Genomic DNA, 20,868 nt, shown 5'->3' with positions numbered 1-20,868 from the left:
GACTTAGGAGCGGTGTGGCGTGAGAGCGTGTGAACTGGTTGAAATGCGTGTGTCTCACGGTGAATGCGTGAGACTTGAGAGCCCTGTATTATATATTTTAATATTTATGGTAAATATGTAGGTCCAGAAACAAACAAACAAAAAAACAAACAATGTTATTGAACCAGACTAAAAATATATATTACTCTCGACAGCGACTGTGAATTGTATTGAACAAACACAAACAACTCAAATATTAAATATTTAATCAATATTCACCAAATGAAACAATCTACAGTACAATCTGCTTACACATTATGAACTTTGAATAACAAAAGTAACATACAAACGTAATGAAGAATGCTGATGCAGATTTATTGTTATCAAAACTGACCTGAGTGAGTGAATCCATTAAATCTCTAGAAAATAACACAAGTTTTGCTTCTGTTATCTGATGTAATTCTGCAATCTGGCCTGAATGGGCAGTACTAACTACTATTATACTGCAGTACTGTAAAATATAAATCATGGATTGACATGTACATGTTACAAACTGGAAACAGCATTTGTTTTCATTTGTGTAGAACAACTTAATAAAACAATGTAAAGTAAAAGACATTTTGAAAGCGATCCCTGTGGAAAATGTGGCTTTGCTGTTGTTTGCACAAGTGCTCTTGATACAGTTTCTTTTTAGGATACTCTTTCTTTTTGGAACAGGCTGACAATCTAACCACAGTTAAATCACTAGCATATGTGTGCTGAAAAACAGTTTTTTATTTTTTGGAAATGGCGTATTTTAGTTACTCTAGGATTTCTGGGCCTGGTTCTCATACAGTCAGTACTTCCCCAGATATAAATAGATCACAGAGATCATAAAAATTTTTTATTTTCCCCTTTCAAAGACTCTCTGGACAAACTTGTGCCTGGTAAAGCTTAGCTGTGTGTTTCAAAGGTAAAAAAAAAGATCCGCTCCATTCTGAATGTGCTGTTTGTGGCCTGCAGACGCAGAGAAATGAGGTCTAAGTTCACTGAGGTTTCTAGAAAGTTTTGAGTGTAGTCTTGAGTTGTAATGTTTCAGCAACAGATATCCGGTCATGATAAAAACTCAAGCCCGTCAGAAGCTCAATGTCTCTGATGCGCGCCACGTGAAGCTGAGCCCAATTGTGGAACCATGAGTAGTCCGAGCCATTCTGGAGAAATAAATAATAAAACAAACAGTTAAAATGTACATTAAATGTAATTAGCTGAACTTTTCAGTGATTTTTTTGACCCACATTTCATATTTAGTTCTATTGAAATAAGGCTGAAGTATACTACAGAATGTACTGACAAGCATTTTACAAGCTTTAATTCAATAGTTAACATGTTACCTAACAACTACTTCCTGTGTACAATCTTACGGTCGCTGTGGTTTAGATTAGGAATGGCTGATTACATACATGACACATTTCCAGATTATCAGGTCGATGAGGAAGTACGTAAGACACTGCATCTAGAGGACCGTCACACTGTCGGACAGGAAGAGACGAGTTCCCACAACTTGTAAGAATCACAAAGAAATGTGTAGGGATGGGAGCCCTGTTCCTAAAAACAGATGAGAATCATCTATGAGGAAACATTTCAGTATAATGATTGTTAAATGTGGTTTTGGCATTGTTTGGCCACTAGTGGGCAGTATGTGAACTACCAATAGCTATAGATGTAAATGGTACATTTGGCCTATTAAAACATTTTTTTTGTCTCATAGAGTGGCATAGAGGAAAACACTATCTGACCAACATATAAAGTGATCAAACAGTTTGTTTTGATATTAAAGGAAAATTCAATCTGAAATAGATTAGCAGTTTTTTTTTTAAGAAATTAATACTTTTTGTCAGCAAGGGTGCATTAAATTGATCAAAAGTGAAATACCTTTACACTGGTAAAAAAGTAGTGCAGGGCAACGATTAACCACGACTAATTGCATCCAAAATAAAAGTTTTTGTGTACATAATATATGTGCGTCAGCTGTGTATGTTTATGTAGTATATATAAAGACACACAAATACAGTATATATATTGAAAATATTTACATATATATATATATATATATATATATATATATATATATATATTTATGTTCATATAATTTATATACAAATATATTTAATATATAAACTAGGGCTGTCAGTTGATTACAATTTTTAATCTAATTAATTACACGATTCATTCATCTCATTAATTGCTAAATAAATTTGACTGTGAAAATACCCACAAAAGATTATTTAAAGCTATTTTTGTGTCTAGTAGACATTACAGATTGTAGCTTTAGAAAGAAATATTTCATTTGATTCAACATACAGTTTATTACACATAAACATATAGGCTGTAATGGCCTAATGTAAACTATAGAACATAAAAGAAGATAACTTGAGAAACATCTCAGTATTTTTTGTTCATATAATGAAAGTCATTGGTAACAAAAACAGCTTTGTTACCAAGAGTCTTCAAAATACCTTCGTTCATGTTCCACAAATGAAAAGTTTGAAACGACATGAGGATGAGTAAATGATGACAGAATTTAATATTTTTGGTGAACTATCCCTTTAATGTTTTTATTTTTATTCTATGTCTTTTTTTTAAAAGTGCTCCTATTATGCCATTTTAAAGGTTGCTAATATTGTTTTAATAGACTCCCAAAACAGGTTTACATATATGCAAGGTCAAAAAACACTTTAGTTTTCTTCAAAAATAGATTTAATTTGACCTCATTTCTAAATGATTCCTAAACGACTCGTGTGAGGCAGTTCGAAGAGTCTGTCTCTCTAAACCCCGCCTTTTTGTGAGCGCTCACTGCTGTGATTGGTCAGATGGCACAGTCCTTTATGATTGGTCTACCGTGTACAGCATGTCGGAGAACGAAACGCTCATTGTCATAACTGACTGACAGCCCTGGAGACTTGTCAATACATAGAAAAGACGGCATCGATTTTACCTTACCAATTCGAGCCGGAGTCTGACGATGAAACGGCTGAAGTGGCTGATCGACAAGTTAGCACAAACTGCCGTGGAAAGTGCTCACAATTTGCTTATGTAAGCGAACCGGGTACAACTCTAGTGGCAAAAGGTAAACTCATTTGAACTTTGTCCGTGGCGTGCGCTTTGGTAGATGCAGAAACAAGCCGTCCTCGCGTGGCGCAAGCAATTGAAGTCAATGGGTTTCACAGCACAGCACTTTCCGCACTCGATGTAAAAGCCGCTTCGTGCACCATCCTTTATCATTACTCCAACTAATGAGACAGACAGACAAGCTGCATCAATCACACATTTTTAGACTACAGTGGGTCCACAGCTGAACAACAGAACTACAGAAGCGTGATTTAGCCGGTTAGCAAGACATGTGCAGGGTTGTTATGCAACATAACATACACAACTACATATTTTGAATGATCACTAGAAAATACAATCTTTGTAGATTCATCTGTTGGAAGTGAATATAAAACAAACTTGCTCTTACAGCGTACGATACAGCGTCTTCTCGACATGATGGAAATTTGACTGTGTTTGTGGGCGGACAAGTTGTTTGTGACGTAGAACGTGCGTGGACATTATGCAAACGTGTTACTTCGTGACGTGTGGCCGTAACACAATAAGATTCGAATTCCTGACGACTCGTTCAGGCGATTGTGAACCGACTCTTTTTTTTGATAGACAATAACTTTATGTATCGTGCACTGTCGGCTTCACAACTTTGCAGATAGTTTATGTTTACATACAGCTACAGGACACATTGCATGAAAGGTCATATTAGAAAAAGCATAATAGGAGCACTTTAATGAAATGATACTCTAAATAAAAAAAACTAAGTCTGCCAGCAGGTGGCAGTAAATGTCTTTACGAGTCATTTATTTATTCATTCGATTGTTCAAATGAATATTGTTCTTTTGAACTTTATATTCATCAACAAATCCATCAAAAAATATTAAGCACCATATTAATTGTGTTCAGGTGGGATAATAATATTTCTTAAAAAGCAAATCAGCATATTAGAATGATTTCTGAAGATCATGTGAGACTAAAGACTGGCGTAATGATGCTTAAAATTCAGCTTTGATCACAGGAATACATTTTAAAATATATAAATTAAAACAGTTATAATATAATTTTACAAAATACTGTTCTACTGAATTTTTGTTTGTGTCAGGTTTTTGTGTACTCTGTTTAGCTAATATATCTTTAGCTGGCCAATTTTGTAAACTTACGGGGTTCCCTTGTTCATGAAGTCATAGTTCCCATCAAAGTCGCTGTCAAATATTGGTCCGCTTACAACATTGACTCCATTCAGCTCTTGTGAATACTTCACCAGCAGAACATCGTGAAAGCGATTCCAAATATCTGTCACAAACACATCAGACATGAACAACAGTGACACAACCATCAAACAAGAAAGAAGAAACAAGAAACAAGAAACAGACACAGAACAGACATACAGTGGGTTATGGTACTTGAAATAAACATTAACTGAAATCTGAAATGAAATATCTAAAAGGTTTTATGTTAAAGGGGACATATCATGAAAATCTGACTTCTTTCTTGTTTACGTGCTATAATTGGGTCCCCAGTGCATCTACGAACCCAGCAAATGAGAAAAAGGACAATGCAGTCACTTTGTTTTGGTAAGCCTTTCTGTGCCAAAAACACAAATCAATATAAGCCAAAATTAAAAATTAAACAGAAATAGTAAATTCTGAATACCCCTAAATCAGGGTTATTATTATTACCAGCAACTAAAACCATAACAAATTATCACTTAAAAAATAAATTAATATCAACTGTACTAATAAAATAAAATAAACTAAACTAAAATAAAATAAAATAATAAACTTATATTATTTCAGCTAGTCAAGGTTATTATCATTACCTAAAACTAAAACCATACAAATTATCACTTGAAAAATAAATAAATATTAACTGTACTAACAAAATAAAATAAAATAATTTTAGCTAGTCAGAGTTATCATTATCTAAAACTAAAACCATAAAAAAATCACTTGAAAAATAAATAAACATTAGCTGTAATAATAAAATAAAATGAAATGAAATAAGATAAAATAAAATAAAATAAAATAATACTTATATTATTTCAGCTAGTCAAGCTCATTATCATTACCTAAAATTAAAACCATAAAAATTATCACTTGAAAAATAAATAAATATTAGCTGTACTAATAAAATAAAATAAAATAATAAACTTATATTATTTCAGCTAGTCAAGCTCATTATCATTACCTAAAACTAAAATCATAAAAATTATCACTTGTAAAATAAACAAATATTAACTGTACTAATAAAATAAAATAAAATAAAATAAAATAAAATAATTTTAGCTAGTCAGGGTTATTATTACCTAAAAATAAACCATAAAAAAATCACTTGAAAAATAAATAAACATCAGCTGTAATAATAAAATAAAATTAAATGAAATAAGATAAAATAAAATAAAATAAAATAAAATAAAATAATAAACTTATATTGTTTTAGCTAGTTAGGGTTATTATCATTACCTAAAACTAAAGCCATAAAAATTATTGCTTGAAAAATAAATAAATATAAACTACTAATAAAAAAATAAAATAAAATAATAAATGTATATTATTTCAGCTAGTGAAGGTTATTATCATTACCTAAAACTAAAACCATAAAAATGCTCACTTGAAAAATAAAGAAATATTAACTGTACTAATAAAATTAAATAAAATTAAATTAAAAGAACCATATTATTTCAGCTAATCAGGGTTATTGTCATTACTTAAAACTAAAACCATAAAAAAAATCTTTAAAAATTATGCTTAAACATTTTTAGTAGTATATCAATGACACTAAAATAACACTGAGACACACAGTATGGGAGAGGTTTATGTGATAATAAACCGTATGATAACACCAAATCATATCTAATACAGTGATAACATTCCAAACATAATCACAATCATTACAAACATAATCCTGTTTATGCATATACATGAAATACTTCATTTGCACCTGGCTGAAGTTACAAACATCTAAATAGTATTAACTTACTTAAACCAAACAAGTTATTGCAAGAGAGCCACAAAAGATTCCTAATGTTGTTTGGGATTTTTATGATTAATATGCCTATGATTAATGCATAATGTACTTGTGTAATCAAGTCTGTAACTGATAACAGATAAATGTGTTATGAAATGCTGGTGCACCCAAAGTACAAACCACAAAGTAATGTTGGTTTTCATTTTATCACTGTAGCTGCACTAAAGCACAGATGAATGATTTCAAATGGAACACAGATAGTTAATCTTCTACATGCACGTCATTTGGTGGAGTTGAGAAATGAAATGGGTAATGTTTTCTTTGATCTAAATACTTGCACAACACAGAATGAAGAGAGTGTTTACCATACGCAGATGTTGCAATTACCACTGATGAGTCTCTGAAGTTAAAGCAAAACATCAGTTAATTTGGTTCACAGGCTTGAATGGCATGTTACGTAAGTGACAGCAGGTCTGACTTTATTATGACTTCTAATGATTACCCGGCTTTAACCTGAGATTGCTACTGGAAATGTTGGCATGGATTTTTAGGGTATACAATTTCTTTCTATTTCCTTTTTTTTTTTTTTTTTTTTTTTTTTTAAATGCCATATCACTGGAAAGCCAATTTTAAAAAAGTGTCTACATGGCACCACTAAAACAACCACAAAATGTAATATATTTGTATAAATATAAGCAAACAAACAAATAAATAATTCAATTTAACAGGAACCTTTAAAGGTGGGTCATAATGTAGTAATGGGGTAAAAATAAATACATAAATAAAATAAATTCTACTAACCATATAGTTGTAAACAGATTGGATTATCAAGCCAAATATTTTAATTAATGCAGAAGTATGAAGAAAACTATTTCTTCTGTTGACGTCAAAAGCCACACATCCAAACAAACTGAAATATAACCAAAACCATAACATGTTGCTCTACAGTGGCGGTATTTTTTTTTAAAAATATTTTTATGCTATTTTTATTCACAGTTTGTTCTGTAAATTCTGAATAACCCTAAATCAGGGTTATTATCATTACCTACAACTAAAACCCTAAAAAAATATCACTTGAAAAACATTAACTGCAATAATAATAATAATAAAAAATAATAATAATATAAAAAATTAAGAAATTTATATTATTTCAACTTGACAGGGTTATTATTACCTAAAACCATAAAAAAAAAAAAATCACAAAAAAAGAAACATTACCTGTAAAATAAAATAAAAAAATAAAATAATAAACTTTTTTTATTTCAAAATTATTATTATTATTTTTTATTATTATTTCAGATAATCAGGGTTATTATCATTACCTAAAACTAAAACCAAAAAATAAATAAATAAATAATGCCTTGAAAAATAAATAAACACCAACTTTAATAATAAAATAAAATTAATAAAATAATAAGAAACTTATATTATTTCAGCTAGTCCGTGTTATTATAATTACCTAAAACTAAAACCATAAAAATTATCACTTGAAAAATAAACAACCATTAACTGTAGAACAAAATAAAATAAAATAAAATAATAACGAGTAACTTTTTTATTATTTCAAAATATGTTTTTTTTTTGTTTTGTTTTTTATTATTATTATTTCAGCTAGTCAGGGTTATTAGCATTACCTAAAACTACCTAAAACTATTAGCATTACCTAAAATAAAATAAAATAAAATAAAATAAGAAACTTATATTATTTCAGCTAGTCAGGCTTATTATCATTACCTAAAACTAAACCATAAAAATGATCACTTGAAAAATAAATAAACATTAACAGTAATAATAATAAAATAAAATAAAATTATAAGAAACTCAGCTAGTCAGGGTTATTATCATTACCTAAAACTAAAACCGTAAAAAAAATTATCATTTAAAAAAATAAAAAAATAATAAAATAAAATCTAAAATAAAATAAAATAAAATAAAATAAAATAAAATAAAATAAAATAAAATAAACTAGTTGCCAAGGTAACATTTCAAATTTTTGTTTAATTTAAGTTGAAGTAAAACTAAAACTTAATAACTAAAACGAAAACATTACCGTATAAACTATAAACATTCACTATATAAAATAAAAAATAAACAACAAAATTGATACAACTTTAAAATTAAAGTGAAAGCAAAAAACAGAACGCATCTCTTTTATCTCCATCTCTTATTTTTGTCTCAGTCTGATAACAGGAATGAAATTACGCTGGAAAGACTGCAGTTCTTTGGATGCTCTGCTGAATATTCCTAGGTGTTTTTTGGCAGGTCAAGCGCTCCTGCGGGACTCTTTTCTTTGATTTTGGTATAAATGCGACTGGCCTCAATTCAGCTGCGATCAACTGATTCTAATTATAGGGCAGTTTTAACTGGCACACATTTACATTTCAGGGAGTGTTGCATACCTTTATTAAATTAAAGCCCAGTTTTTTAAAGTCTCATTTAACTCAAGTGTGTTTTTAGCAGTTTAGCAAGACAACACTTTTGACAGCACTGTAGCTCATGGTTCACACCCACATGGAAACACTTGCAAAACAGTTTTCATTCTGACGTGATTTAGGAACTAAAAAGTTATTAAAAAGTTATTAAAACATGTTTGCTTAAAGCCAATGTATAATTGATGGGTGCCATCATGTTGGGCAAAGTCGTATTTTGTTATGCATTTCTGCATTGCTTTATTCTGACTTCTAGCGTCATTCCATTACACTGTTTCAAACAGAAAGACTTTATGAGCTGCAATGCAGAATTACAGCCTTCTGAGGAAAACAGGCCACATGTGGATGGCATGTGGAACCCATTCTCAAATCAAAGTTCAACCTTTTGCAATGATCCTTGACAATGGCAGTCCAGATCCATATTTTTTTGCTATTGTGGACGTCAAAGGTTGTGCATCTAATCAAACTGTATAGTATTTATGCACGAACATAACAAGTATTGACAGATTTTTTTTCCCAGCACTCCATGCTTAAATCCCTTATACAAGTTCCTACAGTTCAACCAACCCTAGAGGTAATTATGCGTAGAATGTAGTCTTGCAAATTCATTCCAGCATTTACTTTCCAAGTATACAAGTAAACATAAAATCGTTTGGAAATATTCAAATTGGCAGTCAGAAGAAAGACATTATGCAGTTCTTGGCAGGACAAACATGCAAATATGTTAAACATGCAAACTGCAAATGAACAGTAAATCACAAAAAGTGCAAATGGGAAACAGATCCAAGTTGTCAGGTATTCTCTGACTGCAGTCTGAATGCGATGTTATAAGCTGAATGCAAAACACGGCTTACCTTTGAAAGCAGGAAACATAGGCACCATGTTGCTTGTAATTAAGGAGTCTGGCTCACTTCCTGTAGGACTGAAGTCTAAGGGAGATACAAAGCATTTAGATGAGATGTCATACAAAAGTCAACAGATTGAGTAGAGTAAACAGCTCTGTCATTATACAAATCTCTGGATACTTTCACTGATAGTTTTGCATAATGACCACTAAACTATACTGATTTTTGTTTTGAAAGATATTACTAGTTTTTGTTTTTTTTTTCACCAAGCATGTATTAAATGGATCAAAGGTGACAGTAAAACTTCTATATTATTACAAAAGATCTCTATTTCAAAAACATGTTCATTTGAACTTTTTATTCATCAAAGAATCCTAAAAAAGAAAAGAAAAATGCGAAGAAGCATCATATTAGAATGATTTCTAAAAGATCATGTGACACTTAAAGGAGTAGTTCACTTCTAGAACAAAAATTTACAGATGATTTACTCATCCCTTTGTCATCCAAGATGTTGATGTCTTTCTTTCTTCAGTTGTAAAGAAATTATGTTTTTTGAGGAAGACATTTCAGGGTTTCTCTCTATGTAATGGACTTCTATGGTGCCCCCAAATTTGAACCTCCGAAATGTAGTTGAAATGCAGCTTCAAAGGGCTCTAAACAATTCCAACAAGGAAGAAGGGTCTTATCTAGCAAAAAGATCGGTTATTTTCTTAAAAAAAAAAAATACAATTTATATACTTTTTATGCTCAAATGCTCGTCTTGCCTAGGTCTGTGTGAACTGTGTTTTTCCCCGTCATGACAGTAAATGTATGTCGAAAAACTCCATCTCATTTTTCCTCCAACTTCAAAATCGTCCTATATCGCTGTTTTACCTTCTTTTGTAAAGGATGATTGATATTTTTGCACGTTCACTTTGTAAACCAGGGGTGTCAAACTCCTGGAGGGCCGCAGCCCTGCAGAGTTTAGATGCAACCCTAATTAAACACACCTGATCCAACTAATCAAGTCCTTCAGGCTTAATTGAAAACTGCATAGTATGTGTGTTGGAGGAAGGTTGGAACAAAACTCTGCAGGGCTGCGGCCCTCCAGGAACTGAGTTTGACACCCCTGTTGTAAACACTGGGTCTGCAGCGATTTAGGACGATTTTGAAGTTGGAGGAGAAAATAAAATGGCAGTTCACAAAGAGCTAGACAAGATGAGCGTTTGAGGTTAACAAGTATATAAATTGTAATTTAAAAAAAACAAACAAACAAAAAAACGATAATTTTGCTAGATAAGACCCTTCTTTTTTTCGGCTGGGATTATTTAGAGCCCGCATTTTGGAAGTTCAAACTTGAGGGCACTAGGGATGCGCGGTATACCGGTACTGGGAAAAAAACGGTACATATTTTATTTCAAACGGTTCCATACTATCATTTTTATCAATTCAGTATTTTATACACTGCTGTTCCAAAGTTTACTTGTAGGTGGCAGTGCTTCCCAAATTGCAGCGAAACGGAGCGGGGTATAACTGCAGCCGGGAGATCTCCAAATGGGGGCGGGAACTACAAAACGGGGTGGGCGCTCCAAAATAGGGTGTGGCTACCTCTCTTTGACAGGCAGGCACATAACGCGCATGCGCAATTTTTCCCCCAATCCACTTCAGTGCAAACTCTGCCCCACAGCTGATTTTAAAGATTTTATTGGATGTGTCAATCACAGTGTTGAATGCTACACAAATGCTAACCCCTAAACCTACCCCACCCCTTACCCTAACCTTAACCAGTGAAAGTGACTACACGGCGGGATTGGCGCTGAATAGCGTTGCAGATAAACATACAATTAATAAGATTATGCGATATGAGATCGCCGGGCCGTTCTGTAACTCCCCAACCGGACCTCACCAGAAAATGGGACCTTTTTAGTTACATCCAGCGTCACTACCCACTCCTACCCTGCAAATTTTAAGCCCCAGGACACTCCCATTGCTTAAAACAAAGTGATTTCCCATGCACTTCACTGGCACAGCTCACGGGAAAGCTTGTGGGTGATTCCCGTTTATATCATTAACCACTGACCATGAGTTTTGGGGCTCTGCTCTCACTGAGCATGTTTATTTATATAGCATAGTTTATTTTATTTGAGATTGACTACAAACAATATTTAATTATAAAGTTTAGTTTTGAAATGTAAGCCAATAACAACAGGCTGAAGCCAGAGCCAATGGGGAAAGTTTTTGTGTGGTGAGACCCTGCTCCATTTTGGAGGTTCTGCCCACTTTTGGAGTTCCCATCCCATTTTGGAGATCTCCGGTCTGCAGTTATACATACTTGGCAAAATGGGTAAATGTGACAGATGTATCAAACAGATGAAACTCCATCAACACACTCAAAACTAGTAAATAAAGACAACAGCAGAAGTGAAATATGGCATTATTTTGCATACAAAACAGATGATAAAGGTGAACGAACTGACCTACTGCACCTGTATGCAAGCTGTGCTATAAATCATATGTTGCCACATGAGGCAACACATCAAATCTTGCCAAGCATTTGTCACTTGCTCATCCTGATCTTTAACGCAAATTTAGAGATCAACAGGTGAGTGCATCATTCATCATTCATAAATTCAGGTTTAATAAATTTTTATTTACAATTGATCTATGCACATAATTTACCTAAGATATGATACAGAGTAAACATAAAAGCTCAAATGTGCGTGTGACACGATAGAACCAGTTTAGCTTTGGTCACATAATATTTGCACTTGCATTTCAAACAATCAAATATTAATTGAATTTGAATGAAGCAAGAGTTTTGTTATATTAATTTTAGTATCAATAATATGAAGGTAATGTTTCTGCCATGCCACCGTCCGCTAATATGAAGCAGCCAAGAGAGCGACATTAATATTTAATGCTTTTTCTTTTGGAAATCTGAAAACAATTGGAGAGAGAGATGATAATGTGATTTCGGATACTGACTGTTAGAATAACACTTTACAGTAAAGCTACATTTGTTCAAATTCATTAGGTAAGTTGACCTAACAGTATTACAGCATTTATTAATCTAAGTCAATAATTAGTTAAAATTATAAAAAATAAATGATAAATTAACTAATATACATTTAGTTCATTACTTACTAAATTACTTACTAAATACCTATGGTATCAATTTGGTACCAATACCGAGCTATCACATTCTGGTATTGTACCGAAGCCAAAATTATGGTATCAAGCCATCCATAGAGGGCACCATATAAGTACATTACAGGGAGAGAAATCCTGAAAAATTTTGCTCAAAAAAGAGTTTCTTTACAACTGAAGAAAAAAAGACAGAAACATCCTGGATGACAAGGGGGTGAGTACATTATTCGTAAATTTTTCTTCTGGAAGTGAACTACATTATATTACATTTTACAATATGTTAAAATTATGCCTGTCAGTTTAACGTGTTAATTAATTAATGAAAATATTTTAATGCAGTTAACATGCTGGCCCCTTCCCCAGACCTGTAGGTCATCTTATATGTCATACTGTTCACTATTGACAAATATGGTGCAGGGCATCAACTCCACAAGTGCAGTTATGCCCTAAAATTCAAGATATCGGTGCAAAAAAATGCCCCTGTATGCGTTTTGTTTCATATTTTTATATATCACATATCACACGGCCAGCAAGAGCAATACGATACGAGTGCTGATTTTGTCCCGTTCTATCACGAGCTTAATTGTGATTTTATACAACAGTTGAGTAAATAAGAAGTTGATATTGTGTTATATTTTAAACACAATATTATATGGTTTTGCTCAACTTTGCAGTGAGCAAATTAACTTTGAAGCCATGGCAGAATTGTTGCGCATCTCTGTGCAACACAGCTGTTTAGTTTCTGAATGAATCTGCGTTTTGAACGAATCGTGTGAAGCAATGACTCAAAAGGCCATTCACAAAGAGAGCCATTTACTTCTTTTCTAAATGAATCAGCTGTCTGAATGAATCAAATGAATAAATGAATGACTCATAAAGACATTTTACCGCCACCTGCTGGCAGACTTAGTTTCTATTTAGAGTATCATTTCATTAAAAAGGGGGTGGCGAAACAAACCTCACAAAAACACGTCATAACGAAGTTGTTTTAGTTACCAATGACTTTCAATGTATGAACAAAAAAAAATTTGATGTTTCATAAATTATCTTCTTTTATGTTCCATAGGTTATATTAGGCTATTACAGCCTAAATGTTTATGTGTAATAAATTCTATGTTGAATCAAATAAAATATTTCTAAAGCTTTATACTTTCTTATTTAACACAAAAATAGCTTTAAATAATCTTGTGCAGGTATTTTCACAGTCAAAATTTTAATCAGCTGACAGCCCTAGTTAAAATATAAAGCATGTATTTCAAACCGTATTAATATTTCATAATATTTCTGTTTTTTATGGTATTTTCGATCAAATAAATGCAGCCTTGGTGAGCATCAGAGACTTCTGAACAGTAAATTTCCCAATTGTTAATGGCAACATACCACATTTGCTTACCATAAGGAACTGTGGGCTTGTTTTTCAATTAAACTGCGTAAAAATATTTGTATTTATGGGCTTAATTCCAGATTTCCATAATGTAGCATATCTAACTGAACTCCAGAAGTAAAACTTTTTCCAGAAGTAAAAAAGGGCAAAAAGTGAAATGAATTGTGAGTTTTGTGTAAATGTCCTAAAGTAAATACAGATATCCTGTTGAACTCACTGGGCGGATGCAGGAGGCCAAAGGTCAGAGTGGAATTGTTCTTATAGAATGAGCAGGACTGTCTTGCGCTGGCTTGCACACGTACATCTGCACGCACACATTTGTCTCCTGAGGGCTGGATTCTCACCTTTGTTTGACAAAGAGAGGAAAGAAATCAACAGTCAGAGGAAAGACTGCTTGGTGATTAAAACACTCAGCAAGTGCAGTACACAAATCCTGGTAGACATGTTACAAGCAAAATATCCTCAGAGAAATGTCTTTTGAGCTTTTAGAAAAAGGTCAGTTTGTTTTTTGTTTAAGAAACACACCTCAAATCTTGAGTTAATAGTACGTAAAATACATGCTTCACAATCTGACCCTTTGGAACAGGATGATATGAAGTCATGATGTTTAGTTCTTGAAGTTACTCCCACACTAAATGAAAAACAAGATCAGGCCTGATACCTGAGATTGTAAAATGACAAATGTGACCACAGCTTTGTCATTTCACAATCTCAGGTTGTGGCTTGTAGTCGGTTTGCGTATCAAGAAAATTAGAAGATACAGTTTACTGTGAAGATGATTTCATTTAGTTCACATAAAAAAAGAAAATTACATCATCATCTACTGACCCTGACACCATGATTTGCTATGGAAAATTTTTATTTGTAATTTCTGAAGGATCATAATGGTCTATCAAGGCCCATATTACAAAACCACCATACCAATCTACTGAAACCATTAATTTGCTCCGTTTATGGAACAGGCTAAATTGTAACCTTTTTTTTACTAATAGTATTCTTGCTTTTAGCTTTTAACAAATTCAATTTCAGGCTGTTCCTCACACAAGGTTATTGTATGGTGTCCAAAAACTTGTAATATAGATATTTTGGATAACATTTATGCTGCTTGAAGCCCAGAGTATACTTCGGTTGTCATGTATTTACAGTTGAAAATGAAACTGGCAAGACAATACAACAACGACAAACTACTTTATCATGTCTTTGAAAATTCACACACTGATCATCACTCATTTCACAGAAGCATGTAGCCTCCATTATCCATTATGGAAGAAGTTTGGAACAACTAGGACTCTTCCTAGAGCTGGCCTCCTGGACAAACTGAGCAACTGATGGAGAAGGGTCTTGGCTAGAGTGGTGACCAAGAATTTGATGGTCACTCTAGTGGAGCTCCATGGTCATATATGATTATAGAAGAAACCTACAGAATGACAAACATCACTGCAACACTCCACCAATCTGGTCTTTGAATTCTCAAATCCTTTTTTTCAGCAGCAGGGACTGAGGGACTCGTCACATAAGAGGAAAAGCTCAGTGCACCAAAAAATAGAGACAGCCTTAATGAAAACCCAGTCTAGAGCATTCAGAACCTCAGACTGGGCAGAAGGTTCACCTTCCAACAGGACAATGACCCTAAGCACACAGCAAGAGTGGCTTATAGACAACTCTATGTCCTTGAGTGGCCCAGCCAGAGTCTGGGCTTGAACGCCATCATATATTTCTGGAGAAACCTGAAAAATGTCTGCCAGCCCCCATCCAAGCTGACAGACCTTGGGTGGTGAAGAGGTGAGGCGAAGAATGACAGATAATTGCCAAATACAGATGTGCAAAACTTGCTGCATCATACCCAAAAAGACTTGAGGCTGTAAAGGTGTTTCAACTAAGTACTGAGTTAAGGGTGTGAATACTTATGCAATGTACTAATTTCAGTGCTTTATTTTTTATAAATGTGCAAATTTGTCACAAATCTGTTTTGTGCTTTGTCATCATGGTGTATGGAGTGTAAACTGATGTGGGAAAATTCATTTAAAACAGTTTAAGATAAGGCTGCAACATAACAAAATGTGAAAAAAAAAAAGAAGGGGTATGAATCCTTTTGCTAGGCACTGTAGAAAACACTGACCAGCACATTTAAAAACTCATTTTTTGTATTGCATGGGAGAAAGCAAATAGTAAGGCTGAGTAAATATTTAAAGAATTTTCATTTTTTGGATGAACTAGGCTATCACTTTAAGCTAATTGACAAAAATTACAATAACAATCAAAACACGAACTGCATGAAGCCGAGAAAACACTTGATGAGTGACTGCAGTTTGTCACTGTCTCGCGTTGTGTGGAGTGTCAGCGAGTGTGATGAGGATGCTAGAGACTGTGATTTACTCAGCGGTCGGCCTGCATAATGAGCAGCACATGCTAAATTGTGGAGAATGAGGCCGTCTGTCATATTTTCTGACCTCACAGAGCATCACCATTATACCCTCACGCACATGTGCACCTTCCTTTTTGAACCATCAGCACACATTTCTCTGTAGCTGAATATAACATAAAAACTGTAGCTGAAGATAAGACTAATGATACTAATGAAATCAAAGGCCATTTAACCCCCTGGAGAAGTTTTTTGACATTCCCTGACATTTGTGTTTTTTCAGTATCTTCAAGACATATTCATGGCTAAAGTCTGACAAGACCGTAATCAGCACAAACTGGGCTACAATATTATGTGAGCAGCATGAATGTACATGTTTGTGTTTTTGAGAAAACAACGTTTATGTGTGGTTAGTGAATAACTAAAATGTTTCAGCCCTAAAACACATATAGAACAGTTGTTCACAAGACTTTTAAGAACTAGGTGTGGTAGAATAGAATTTTCCTACAAAATGGTATGAAAATAATCCTGCTCATATACTTACAGTAAAGAGAGTACACTTTTATGACTTTTTCCCCTAGTAAAAAAGTAATATATTTAAAATATATTTATTTTATACTAAGCATAGTTTAATCTATTAACATATTTACTGACATATCACCTGAGACGTCCTGATATAAAATTATAACTAAACTTTATTTGGAGTGCCACTTGCACATAATGCACATTTCTTAATATTTGAGCCTAAAATATGTTTTAATGGCACTATTGATGAGGATTGTATGATCTTTGCATAATATCTGTCTTTAAATGTAAGATATTTATAGTCTACATAAAGTATACTTGCAATAGTTTCACTTTAGCACAATCAAATATGCTTAAGTATATCTTTAGTTGGAGTTCAGCACTACTTCCGCACAATTAAAGTCCATTATGTGCATTAACTGTTCCAATTTTGCAGACTTTAAGTATACCAGTATTAGTACACTAAAAGTACAATTGCAAGGTATTTTAAGTACATAAATAGTACATGTTCAGCTAACTGATTTAATATAAATTTAAGCTATAATATATGTCCATGTATCATTTAATAAGCAATTAAGTGTCTGAAAACATTACAAATATATACTTTTAAAGTATATTATTTCACATCTTTTAAAACATCTTTTTCACAACTGATGTTTGAGGTTCCAGTCCTGTAATGAATAAAAAGGGGTGTAGCTCATTTAAATCCCACCAGACATCTTCAGAAAATAATCACAGGAAAATATTGAATGAAAACCCCTGCTGTGCAACATTGTAAGCGCTTAAAATGAGCTATTGTCTGAGGTCTCGTCCACAATAATCTCCACTTTAAAGACCCCATGTCATTACAGTTAGTCATAACATTTTAGCATATATATCTGTTCGCAATTAAAATTTACAGTCTCTTTTGGGAGGATACGCTACATGGTTCACCTTGTTTGACTCATCTACGTCAGTCTACACGACATAACTCATCTTGACTATGTTTATTTTACTATCTATAGTAAAATAAAGTTACTCCCTAATTATGCATTCCACCTTTGACTAGCAATACATGTAGGAATATGCTCACAAAGAAAAACAGACATGCTTGTCAAGTAATTTGTGATCTTGAACCACAAAACCAGTCACAATTTTTTAAAACTGAGATTTATGCATCATCTGAATAAATAACCTTTCCAATGATGCAGGGTTTGTTAAGATAGGACAATATTTGGCCGAGATACAACTATTTGAAAATCTGTAGGGTGCAAAAAAATGAAAATATTGAGAAAATCGCCTTTAAAATTGTTCAAATGAGGTTGTTAGCAATGCATATAACTATTCAAAAATTAAGTTGTGATATATTTACAGTAGCACATTTACAAAATATCTTCACTGAACATGATCTTTACTTAAAGCAGTCCCATTATGCTCTTTTACCAAGTCTTGATTTTGTTTTGGGGGTGTACAAGAACATGCTTTCATGTTTGGTGATTTGAGAAATTTACATTATTACAATACCTTTCTCCCAGCCTGGAACAAATGGGGTTGTGGCTAGAATGGATACAGCTTCGACAGGAAACTAACAACAAAATTAATTTTTCTACTAATTAGATTCTGTTTTATTAACGTCTACACCTACCTCAACCCTAAACTTAGCCCTTACAGTATTATTGTTGTACAGTGTGACAAAAATAATGTTGGATTGATGTGCGCATGCCCAGCAGCCACAGCTGTATCCCTTCTAGCCTTAACCCCCACAAATGGCTCAATTAGTTCCGGATTTGATGAAGGCCCGGCTTCCAAAAAATGAAATGTGTTGTGATTGGTTAGCTCTCCCACTGTGTTGCAATTGGCAAACAGCTTAGACTGTGTTTCAGTACTGCCACGCCCCTTACCAAAGTAGTAAGTTCTGTGTACAACTGTTAGCACAAGCTAGATTAAAGTGATGCTTACGTTTTAAATATGGATATTTTTCTTACAAAAACGCATGGATTCGCTACAGAGGCCTTTATTGACCCCCGAGAGCCGTTTGAGGCACTTTTTATTATGGATGGATGCATATTATTGGACTTGTTTTGGACTGATGAAGAGAAACACTCGTCTATGCCATTCTAAAGCTTGGGAGTCCCAGGATAATTTTTAATATAACCCCGATTGCATTCGTCTGACAGAAGGAAGTCATACACCCTCCCCACCCCCCAACCATTCAAATTTCTGTAGGTGGGATTTATTTTAATGATATTCTAATGGACCACGTTGTGACATCATAACATGCAAAAACAAACGCTGTAGTCCAAAGGAGCCGCTCGTTGTAGATCTTGAAAAGGGATTTAAAAAACGAAATATCTCCCTTTGGAGTGGACTTTGAGATTTGTAACTTGACCCTTTTTTATGCCTAAACATACACACCACACACTGGCTAAAATTCAAAAAGTGAAAACGTATAATAGGACCCCTTTAATATCCTAATGATTTTTGGATAAAATTTTGACCGATACAGTGTATTTTTGGATATTGCTACAAATATAACCATGCTACTTAAAGGAGAAGTCCACTTCCAGAACAAGAATTTACAAATAATGTACTCACCCCCTTGTCATCCAAGATGTTCATGTCTTTCTTTTTTCAGTTGTAAAGAAATTATGCTCTTTGAGGAAAACATTTTAGCATTTTTCTCTACATAATGGACTGATATGATGCCCCGATTTTGAACTTCCAAAATGCAGTTTAAAAGCAGCTTCAAACGACCCCAAATGCGAGAAAGAAAGGTGTTATTTAGCATAACAATTGGTTATTTTAATAAAAATAATACAATTTATATACTTTTTAATGCCAAACACTCATCTTGTCTTACTCTGCCTGAACTGTTTTTCTCCGGTTCATGACAGTTAGTGTATGTCGAAAAACTCCCATCTCATGTTCTCCCTCAACTTCAAAATCGCCCTATATCGCTGTTTTACCTTTTTTGTTAAGGGTGTTTGATCTTCTTTGCATGTTCACTTTGCAAAGACTGGGTCGGTACTTCTGCAGCGATGTAGTACATTATATTTGAATCTTTGTTTTGGAAGTGGACTTCTCCTTTAAGACTTGTTTTGTGGTCAAGGGTCACATTTTATAGGGTCTTAAGACTAGTCTTACCGTTGCATTCAAAGAGTATGACACCCAAAGGGGCATTAGGATGTTTCTGCTGTATCCGCTGACGTATTCACGGTGGTGAAGTATACAGTAATCTGACTGCTCCTGAAGAACACGCGGGATCCCGTACGGCAGATGAACAGGCTTCACATTAAAGTCTATAAAAGATTAAAAAACAAAGATTGAGTTAAAACGTTTCAAACACAGCGTTTTCTAACACAGTGTCCATATGAACTGATTCCTGACACTTTACTCACTTTGAGAATTTGAGTCGATGAGACGCTGGTTCAGACGGTTCACCTGAAAAAGTTTGGGGAAATGTATGCTTTTATATATTTTTTTATATTTGTTGATATGCAATAAATAAATAAATGCTAGAGACACTAAATCATTTGTAACGGTTAGGCACAAGTAGCTTGACTTACTTCCCTTTCAAAATCTGAAAAGCTATGTGATTGTGACAACCCACAGGAAAAAATAAAGAAATCCAGACAACACCACAAAGCCAAAAATGATTATGTGATGTGGATCAGCATAGAAACACACAAACAACAAACATAACTCAAAGAAACTCCTTGGAGCTAGAGACTGTAATCCATTCTGCAACAACATTAACTGGAAGATCAATGCTAAAGGGAAAAAAAGCCTGAAAACATGCAGCTACTATCTTTTCAATGACATACTGAAACTCTATCCTCTTATTTTTATTCTTTCAGAATTGTAATATGGTAAAAGTAATATAATTGGCTTCTCACGCAGTTTTGGTTGCAGTGCAACTGAATTTAATTTGTGTAGTGACGTGCTTCACCACATTTTAGGTTTAAAATCCCTTGTTAAAAAGCACAAGACAACAATGGCAAGGAAAAACTCCTCAAGAGTAAGGAGGAAACCTTGGGTGGAACCACGGGGAAATTCATCCTGTTTTCAAGAATGAGTCATCTAATAACAGCCAGTTCAATGACACAAGATTACACCATAAAACATCGCAGACATTCGATTTAAATCCTGAGCTTGGCGTTTGAAATAAACTAGTCTTAGTTCATAAAAAGT

General features: G+C 33.6%; 1 protein-coding gene across 1 annotated transcript in view; it reads right to left on the bottom strand.

The window, feature by feature from the left end:
* Positions 1-662: 662 nt before the first annotated feature.
* Positions 663-20,868, bottom strand: part of enpp1 (ectonucleotide pyrophosphatase/phosphodiesterase 1) — a 60,458-nt gene continuing 40,252 nt past the window's right edge. The window contains exons 19-25 of the mRNA XM_051138761.1: positions 20,076-20,118; positions 19,822-19,976; positions 14,029-14,155; positions 9,311-9,385; positions 4,221-4,353; positions 1,419-1,563; positions 663-1,169 (exon numbers count right to left, since the gene is read on the bottom strand). Coding sequence (XP_050994718.1) covers positions 1,017-1,169; positions 1,419-1,563; positions 4,221-4,353; positions 9,311-9,385; positions 14,029-14,155; positions 19,822-19,976; positions 20,076-20,118 — 831 coding nt within the window. The 3' untranslated portion in view covers positions 663-1,016. The remainder of the gene's footprint in view (positions 1,170-1,418; positions 1,564-4,220; positions 4,354-9,310; positions 9,386-14,028; positions 14,156-19,821; positions 19,977-20,075; positions 20,119-20,868) is intronic.

Source organism: Labeo rohita, chromosome 20 (assembly GCF_022985175.1).
Source record: "Labeo rohita strain BAU-BD-2019 chromosome 20, IGBB_LRoh.1.0, whole genome shotgun sequence".
NCBI lineage: Eukaryota > Metazoa > Chordata > Actinopteri > Cypriniformes > Cyprinidae > Labeo > Labeo rohita.
This window is presented reverse-complemented; position numbering and strand designations above follow the sequence as displayed.